Genomic DNA, 9,841 nt, shown 5'->3' with positions numbered 1-9,841 from the left:
TAAATGTTTTGTATTTAGGTTGCTCTTGATAATGGACTTTTGGTTGATAATCCCGGGTTAGTTAACCCAAGTTACCAAGTGTTGAAACACTCCTCAGAACCTATTCATCCAAGCATATCCTTAATACATAAACACCACAGGCATTTGTCTCAGAAGTTCAAACCATTGGTGCCTAGCTTATTTTCTCAAAATATATATATATATATATTTTTTATTGTAAAAGATAACTTTAAGCCGGATCAAGTAATCTAAACCCAACCCAAAAATAATACTTAAAAATAACAAACCAAAATCCGACAAAATATAGCTTAGATCCGAATCGAATCTTAAGCATCCGTAATAATTTATAATTAGTTAAAATAACCTGATCTTTTTAGAATTTAGACACATCAATTTTTCATATTTCAACTAAAAGTAGTTATTTATAGTTTAGAAAATAAACTTTTACATTATTATTTCTATAATATTATATTAAATTTGACTAAATTATTCTCTAAAAATATTAACTTTAAGCCGGATCAAGTAATCTAAACCCAACCCAAAAATAATACTTAAAAATAACAAACCAAAATCCGACAAAATATAGCTTAGATCCGAATCGAATCTTAAGCATCCGTAATAATTTATAATTAGTTAAAATAACCTGATCTTTTTAGAATTTAGACACATCAATTTTTCATATTTCAACTAAAAGTAGTTATTTATAGTTTAGAAAATAAACTTTTACATTATTATTTCTATAATATTATATTAAATTTGACTAAATTATGCTCTAAAAATACATGTTCAAAATATAATAATAAAAATTTTTAAATTTTAACACATTTAATGACTACAAAGAAGATCATAAAATAAATTAAAGCATGTAAAATTGTATAATGATTTTATAACCTCATAATTTCCTCTCTTTTTTATTCGATTCTTGGCATCTATTTCGAATACGTAGTGTAAAATTTTAGTAACAAACACAAAGTATTATCGTTATCTGAATTTGAAAATGCTCTACCTTAATAAGCCGAACAGAAAGTTTGCAATTTCATGAAACTCCAGCGATAAGATTGAAAATGCTCTACCTTAATATAATTTCATCCACGTGCTGATATCCAATTGAAATTTGGTGCCTAAGCTATGACTTATGCCACATCTTGAGAAAATGAGAGTAACTAGTTGCTTAATTAAACTTTCTTAAAGAGCCTCCAGCTTAGGTCATCATATTTGATTTCTACAACTTTGATTGTATAAAAATGTTGAATTGAAAAATTATTAAAAATATATATATTTAAAAAAAAAAAGAAGAAGAAAATGCTATGGTTATTAAGAATTTAGAAAGGTACACTTTGATTAACTTTCTAGAAGACACAGTTCCCTGTCTCCACATGTACTGAGATCAATCACATGAATCCATTATCTAGTGGCTAGTGCTCATAATAACAGTCCCACTTATTCATAGTTGGGTTTGGGACAGTACACACTTTTCTTTAAAATAAATCATTATCTACTGATAAGATAAAATAAAATAGAGTAAAGTATCGTTTTTGTCCCAACGTTTGGGGTAAGTCCTATTTGTATCCTTAACGTTTATAAAAGTGATTTAATATTATTCTACTATCAATTATACTAACAAATCAGATTATATTTTTCAATTATTCTCACTTGGATGTATTCATTCTCAATTAGGTCTCACTTGGATGTGTTCGATTTTAATATTATACCCACTATTTATGTTTAGATTCAATTATGTCTCTAGAAAAGTGAATTATGTAAATGTTGTAGGAATTAGTTTCAACATTTGATGAGCTATTTTTCATAGTAGATCATCGATTCTATCCCAGACATTTGTATTCTAACTTCAAGAAGAGATTTTTAAAACTCAAACTAAAGCGTTCATGATGTGTAATTGACGACAGGATAACATTGAATCACTTTTACAAACGTTAAGGATACAAATAAGACGATTTAAATGTTAGGGACACAAATAGGATTTACCCCAAATATTAGGGACAAAAACGATACTTTACTCAATAAAATAATTCTTCTGGAATGAATTTAATGTGTAATCTAATTATAACTACTTATATTTTAATTTTAAATAATATATAAAAATNNNNTGAAATTTTTTTTTTTTTTTTGAAAAAGGGAAAGGCAAAAGAAAAAGGAGAAGTAAAAAAGGTGTATCTAAGTAAAAGCTGCACTTTGAAACGATTCCGCAGAAATGAAATCACAGTTTGTGAACACTTAAGGTGTTACTGTTAAAGTAGTCAAAGATTACTTTATTTAGGAGTAAATAAAATTATGCTAACGTTAACTTTATTCCAACTAAAATCATAACAAGAAAGCATAGATATTTAGTAGCTTCAAATACAAAAAATTGAGCCTTATATTATATATACGACATATAAAAAGGTTTCAAAAGGAATATCCTTATGCTTATATACTTGATTAAGATTAATATCAAGTAAGTAAATCAATCAACCTCACTTTGTAGCCTAATATTAAGCTTTAAAAAACTTTACCTGATTGTCATGATAGGATATATTCCTAATCTGTAATTTCTTTTTTATTTTATTTTATCTATTCCATATAAAAAAAATAAAAGTAAGTGGTTATATTTATAAGATGGATAAAATAGAAAAAATGTTAAGTGAACAATTTTTTTATGCACAATTTTTTTAACTAAGTTTTTAATTATTTTCAAATAACAGAAATTTATGAAATCAATATAAAAAATTTTATAACCAAAATAATAGATTTTTAGTAAAAAAAAAAAAACACAAAGTATTTGAGAAAAAAAAACAGAAATTCTAAGGAAAAAAAACGAAACAAAAAGCGAAAAAAGATGAAGGAGAAATAGAGAGAAAGTAGAGAAAAAAAATAAAAAATAAAAGCAGCAGCAAAAGAAGAATTCTTTGGGTTATTGGAATTTGGAAACTTAGTTGATCAATGATTTATTCATTTAATACTACTTATATTCCAAAATGGCAAAATCATTAAAATATTTCTCCAACTGTATTTGTCCCACCGAAAAGGGAAACAGAGCTTTATTTTCTCTACCAAGTAATCTAATATAGTAATAGACTAATAGAACTAGAAAATAAAAGAAAGACTTAGCTCTATTGCAGACCTAAAAAATAAATACCATTTTTTTCAAGGACTAGGTTAGTTGAATTATGATACTGGTACTCCCCAATAATCTTCAAGCTTTTCCCTTCATCACTTTCCCCTCTTTTGGACTTTGAAGTTTGAAGTGAAAACAAAGTGAATCCAATTCCAGTCAAACCCTACTAGCTTAGCATATATTCTCTCTCCTCAAATCATTTCAACGCAAGAAAGAAACAAATGTGCCACTAAAAATTCGTTTCACATTTTTTTTTCTAGAGTAATAAAATCTAATCACCCCTTGAAATTAAAGGCAGGCAGGCAATAAAATAATGCTAGTAATAATAGATTAAGTCCAAACAGCGCTCACATGATTCATGAATGACACTCGTCCGATATAGTTTTCCCTCATCCTTAAACGTTTTTATTAAATAATGAATACGGGACTTTTTGTTAAATAAATTTTAACTCTTTATTTGTTATATTTTATATTGATAATTCAGATTTTAAAAATTAACCTACTAATCAGATTTACCACATTTTTGGTAAGATGCTAATTTCTTTGTTACCTCCAGTAGCAGATTATTTTCTAAAAGAGCATTAGCAACCTGTACTACCTGCTTTTTCTATTAATCTTCACTATCACTTAGGTGCTGTTCGGTAAGGGAGAGAGAAATAGAAATACAAACATATTTGATAGAAAAGACAAATATTTTTTAGTTTAGAGACAACTTTTTTCTTAGCATTTTCTGTATTTCGAAACACAGTGGATAGAAGTGATCCACCATGGACCATGGCTAAACCGTGGCCACCAGCAACTTATGGGGCAAAAAGGCAGAAGTGATCCATGACTAAATCTCCAAAGTGGTCCTTTAGATTCACAACTTTCACTATTTTAGTCCTTCAAATTCAAAATTACCTATATTAGTCTCCGAAATTCAGTTGTAGGCACCATATTGGTCCCTGGATTCTTTCTAATATTGAATCAGCAAACTAAGTGCTGAATTGGCTCAGACTTGCCATGTTGGATGCATGGCTAAACAGCGTCATTTCATTTTAACACTTAAACAAGGCAAAAACAAGAAGAGGAAGAAGAGTTTATATGATATGTAAATCATTATATTTCCCTTCATTCTTCAAAACAACTTCGTTTTTTACTTATTTAAGAACTAAAACCAAAAGACACTATTTAGCCATGTGTCTAATGTTGCAAGTCAAAGCTAGCTTAGCATTCTGTTCATTGACTCAATGCTAGAAAGGGTCCCAGGACCAATATGGTGCTTGGAGGCTGGAGCTGGATCTCAGGACCAGTATAGTAAATTTTGAATTTGAGAGACTAAAATAGTAAAAATCGTGAATCTTAGAGACCACTGTGAGAATTTAGTCAATGATCGATAGTAGTCTAATAATAATAATAATAATCTCTCTCCCTCATACACTACTGATCAAATAGAAAAACCAAAATAGTATATGTTTGTCTTTGTATCTGTCTCCCTAACCAAACACTACCTAATAAGATTAACTCAATAATAAGACCACAGATACCCAATTGAAAGATAAATGACAGCAAATTCTCCTAAAAATAGGTGAGATATTGCATAAACATTCCTTAATTATTGACATTTACACTAACCACTCCTTCAATCTTAAGGAGATCAGTGTCATATTTTACAAAATATAAAAACATCATAGGTAGTATAACCTAAATTTCAGGAAAAATTAGTATATACCTCTACAAATAAGGTATTTTTCATAATACCAATACCATAGAAGTAATTTACCCTTCATAAAACCTCTGCATCTTTTGAAGTCAATACCAAAATTATACTACTTTGACTACATTACCTAATAATTAGTCTTTTCTGGTCGAAAGATAATTAGCATTATATATCCTCATTTTACATACAAAAGTTACAAGAAGTTGAAGACAATTTTCAATGAATACATAAAGCATTATTTGTCTTTATGGTAACTATTACCAATTACAAGCGGGCAACATATGAGTTTGCTTGGGTCACATATCTAACCCATCTATATGGATTATGTGCCTTTGATTTCTTTGCTATTTGCAAATACTTCACCTACACCAACAAATGGCTTCTTAGAACTACTTATCACTAGAAAGTACAAAATAACCCAAAATATATGATAGGTTAAGTATTAGTCTCTACTTCAAAATATCTGTCAATTTCGACAAAGAGAAAGTTTAAAAAATCAATGTATTGTTCAGATACATTGATTTTATATTTTACCACTTTATTCAAATTGAGTAATTGACAATTACTTTGAAACAAAATGAATAATAAAAAGGGAATTTACTCTGAATGTCTAATCATCAAATCATAGAAGACTATACAAAACAGTTTGAATTTAATTTCATATGGACAGCTACCATTTAATTTCATGATCAGTAGTACACTGGTGAGTTATGAAAATCATCTGAAAAATCAGGCAAAATGTTCAACCAACACCTTTTCTTTTTTTCTTTAAAATAAGTAAAATTTTCAAACGTGTATTTATATTTGAAAGTAAATATAGAGAAAATATAGCTTCAAAGGATCATCTCCACATTTTACCTGAAGCCTTGAAGCATGATACATTGGTATATCAAAGGTCATGCTAACAGGCCCTGCCTCCTTCATGATATTGCCTGCATTTCCAACATAAAGATGTTTATTCATTAAGATCTAATAGGAATATATTTTTGACATTTTTGCCCAAACAGAACATCTTACCAAGTAACTCCTGTGAAAAAGTTAGTTTCGCTCGTAAAGTATGTTCCGCTCCGCCGACAACCTACAAGAGGATAAACCAGCCATTACTTTAACCTGTTTCTAGATTAATAATGGGAAAGCAATAGATCAATAGTACCTTTTTTATGCTCCACTCTAGTCTCTTATTTGCTTCCTTGAAGTCAGTTGTGTTCCCAACTGATTCACGATCCAACTCAAAATTAACTCTAAAAAATCCCCAATCAAGGGGACAACATATGTTAAAAATGGAAGTAATTAAGATATTCAACAGTTTGATTATATTGTATCGCAATCCCATACATCATGCATGTTAGAGGACATGTATTAATTAATTGCTTTTGTCGACTCAGCTTGTTATGATACTCTTACAATATGTCTAGGTCATATTCTACAGTATAAACAAGACAAGATGACTAATGAGGTCAAGTTAGTCATTCCTTCTTTCAACTTAATTGAATTACTTAACAGATCTATCAAATTTTGAAACCTCTCAATCATTCATTTTGATTGTAACTTGAATTATGATGTATCAGGAAGAAAAATAATATACCGATTGGTAAATTTTGGCACTGGCATCTGTACAAGAACTGTGTTAGCATTGATACTTGGGTTGAAGTCAGCACAAACTTTAATTATCACTTCGGCCTATGAAAATACAATAGATAGATGGTCATAATTTGCTAGAAACATATGAAGAACTTGAAAAATCAACTGGAGAGCACAATCACTTTCAGGGGTCCTGTTTCTTCAAGCAATGCATTAATACGAAATGGAGGCTTAAACGGTTGAGTCATTCGATAATTCATGACTGGGAATTCCCCTTCTGGTGGAACCTAGCAAAGAGAATGGCACAGTCCTTAATCAAGAACTAAAACATGATATGCTTTTGTATTTAATATGTAGATATGAGGTAACAAACGGTGCGGTTACCAATGACAAGGTTCGGTCAGTATCAAAACTATCAAGGTGTACAGACTCATGGAAGTTACAATCGTCTAGAATCACTGCAGTGGAACTTGCATAATCTGTCAACGGTGGCAAAACTAGATCAGACAAAAATGAGAAGCCGTTGCGAAAACCAGCAAGCATGTAAAAAATTGAACTTCAACAACTTCATGAAAATTATCCAACTATCAGTTCCTCAAGTAAAACCAAGCCATATTTTTTCCTTGTAATCTTTGTCACCTTGGTCCACACCCTATCATTAGGAATCTGATTAATTATTAGTGCAAAGAGGACGAGGTTACATACCATTCTATCAAGGCAGTGTTGGTAAACCATATCATTAATAATACTAGACAATCTAGAATCTTCTCAATATCTCAAAGAATACAAAAAAATAATGAAGTAAGGAAAGAATGACACAAAGACATGCTACAATCTACAAGGCACTCGGTAGTCTCAATCTATGCCAGGAAACAACTATATAAATAACTTTCTAAGCATTTCAAGGGGCGTAAAGTATGCAATAGGTTGACCTACCACTTCTTCCTATACTCAGGTCCTCATTGAGAGCAAGCCGAATCTCTGGGTTACCCGTAAGGTAACTCTTCATTTGAATGGTGCCGTCTATCTCACTAGTAAGTATATATCCCTGTTTCAAGCAAGAAACTCATAAAAAAGCTTAACATTTGGCAGAAGTATAAGACATCATAGCACATAAAATGAATGAACCATGTCTAAGATTAAGAAGAACAAGTTACTCTCAAGTCACTTACGCTAGAGTTGAATGTGACACTTATTTTCTCGATTACGTCAACAAAAATCTCCTCCCTCTTTCTACCACCAGGTTCATTAGCAACAACAGACTTTGTAATAACTGTGCTTGGCATTCGTTTGTTCCCTTTCTGCAGACATAGGTGAACTCCACGAAGTTAATAAAACTATGAAAGACAACAATATCACTGATTCACTGATGCTACAGACAATCACCACAAAAATGGATGCAGCACCAAGGGGAGGCATCACTGCAGAATCAATCATAATTGGCTCGTTGAAAATATAAGATTTCAAAAGCTCCGTGGAAGTTGTTTGTGCATAACCAAAATCCTGGGATAAAAAGATAGACATTAGTATGTCTAGACATAAAAAAGAAAATGCAGCAATCAGAAAGGACATGATAAAATGACCAAGCTTTAAAATTATATTGAAAGAAATAGAATTGAATTTGAGCACTAGATACTTCTAAAACCATTGAAAATAATTAATATAAGAATCAGCACATGAAACTTATTTTACATGCTAGATATTTAAATAATAGAACCAAAGAAAGCCTAAATGAGTCAAGTTAACCAACAGTCTTATAGCCCGAAATCACACAAGAATACTAGCAAACACTTACAATGACTTCATCCAGCAATTCATAGACAAGCACGAAATTCTTCCGCAATGAATCTTCATTAAGAACGCCAAGGTAATCCTTGATGAGACGAGCGATCCGCTGCAAGAGCTCCAAGACAAGAGAGGGGGATACATTGACCCTGTTTGTAGCAACAAACAACAACCCGGCAACCTTCACATGGAAGTAGTTCACTCCATCCACATTCTATCAAAAATCAACGAAAACAAATAAACAAACAACAAAGAATCCCAAACAGATCATCATAATAAATTGAGTGGATTGAATACGAAAATATCATGAATCATCCCTCTTAGTGCTAAAGGCAAGTAAAAGGTCATTTTCAGTACCAAGTGTTTAAATTCAAGGGTAAATTACATCGACCTCCAGAGAAATTAGGCAAGATTACATCACACACTACACAGGCACCTTTCAATTTGTAAAAGAATACATTAATCTCGGATGAAGTCTAGATGATGCCTATGTAATGTAATATTACTTAACATCACCAGAGATTAGTGTGTATAATTTAGAAAATAGGAACACATTCATTATATGTTAGAGATATAACAATCCACGTCTCTCCTCATATCAACTTAAGTTTTTGCCATAAGTGATTTCATGTCATGTTATCAGTACTTCTATAATCAAAAAGTCTATGCAAAATACAAGGAGAAAGAAATTCGAGGAAAAATTCACGCAAGTCCAGAAAGATGAAAGGTGTTAGAGATATAAATTATAATCATTCACGAGCTTCTTACTATGCGCTTAAACTTTTAAAGAATTAGTTATGCCATACACTAATATAGACATATTTTTTTTGTTCTCTCTCCAAATTGTAGAAAAGGAAACAGCGTCATAGAAAGTCAACCAAGCGTTGATAGAGTCTCAGCATTAGCATAATTCACGAATCAGAAATCTCTTAGAATATATAAACAATTAACTAAAAAAATGTATAATTATACTGAAAATAACAAGAATACGCACAAAGACAGGTGGAGCATCTTCTTCACCATCGTCGTTCCAGAACTTGACTTTGCGGAAAAATGTCTCGGCGCTCGCTTTGTGAACATCACGGCGATCTGAAATTGCACGCAAAAGCAAATATAATTAGAACTAAGTAAGTCGATTTCAGCAAATAGAAATAGAAAAAATGGTTGATGCGAGTTAGTTACAGTCACGGAAGACGATGTTATCGCCTCGTTGAGAAAGCACGAACAACTGAGATATCATCCTTTTGCTTCCGATCTATCACTCTCTTCTCTTCTCTTCTCTTCTCTTGTTTACTTCAATCTCACCATTGATGCAATGATGCTGCTGCTGCTGCTGCTGCTTCTTCTTCTACTACCTGACAAGTGCAAAGAGCACACTCTCTCGGTGTCTTTGTTGTTTTGCCACGTTTTTGGAGTCACTCGCCTCTCACGTGACAAATGTGCTTCAACTTCACGTTTATAATTTAAGCTGTTAAATTTCTAGCTTCAGGTTAATCTATATATGTATATATTTTAAACCAAATTTGATTTTTCTTTTCTTTTCTTTCCTTTTTCATTTTTTTTAACAGAAGAAATCACTGAATATATAAATAGGACAAAGTGCTGAACCTTTGTGCACATTTTAGGACTGGTGTGGGGTGAATGTTGTGAAGGTGATACTT

The 9,841-nt window shown here is 31.3% G+C and overlaps 1 protein-coding gene across 2 annotated transcripts; it reads right to left on the bottom strand.

Moving 5' to 3' along the window:
- Nucleotides 4,824–9,672, bottom strand: LOC107645268 (AP-4 complex subunit mu). Of its 2 annotated transcripts, none has more exons than XM_021103643.1 (13): nucleotides 9,363–9,672; nucleotides 9,175–9,269; nucleotides 8,191–8,394; nucleotides 7,782–7,898; nucleotides 7,568–7,696; nucleotides 7,332–7,443; nucleotides 6,780–6,892; nucleotides 6,578–6,682; nucleotides 6,400–6,494; nucleotides 5,968–6,055; nucleotides 5,832–5,892; nucleotides 5,673–5,746; nucleotides 4,824–5,177 (listed from the first exon to the last, which is right to left on the bottom strand). In XM_021103643.1, the coding sequence occupies exons 1-13, from the start codon at nucleotides 9,418–9,420 to the stop codon at nucleotides 5,079–5,081; spliced, it is 1,350 nt and encodes a 449-aa protein (XP_020959302.1). In that variant the 5' UTR covers nucleotides 9,421–9,672; the 3' UTR covers nucleotides 4,824–5,078. The 2 variants fall into 2 exon arrangements, with proteins under 2 accessions (XP_020959302.1, XP_016204744.1); XM_016349258.2 differs by having other exon boundaries at nucleotides 6,780–6,874.

This window comes from Arachis ipaensis, chromosome B06 (assembly GCF_000816755.2).
Source record: "Arachis ipaensis cultivar K30076 chromosome B06, Araip1.1, whole genome shotgun sequence".
Taxonomy (NCBI): Eukaryota; Viridiplantae; Streptophyta; class Magnoliopsida; order Fabales; family Fabaceae; genus Arachis; species Arachis ipaensis.
This window is presented reverse-complemented; position numbering and strand designations above follow the sequence as displayed.

Excerpts from the sequence above, each read along its gene's own strand:
- LOC107645268 (XM_021103643.1), bottom strand. The coding sequence starts at position 9,420 with ATGATATCTCAGTTGTTCGTGCTTTCTCAACGAGGCGATAACATCGTC. Across the intron at positions 7,444-7,567 it reads GTGTCACATTCAACTCTAGC|GGATATATACTTACTAGTGA; the intron begins GTAAGTGACTTG and ends TGCTTGAAACAG. Across the intron at positions 6,683-6,779 it reads CTGACCGAACCTTGTCATTG|GTTCCACCAGAAGGGGAATT; the intron begins GTAACCGCACCG and ends TCTCTTTGCTAG.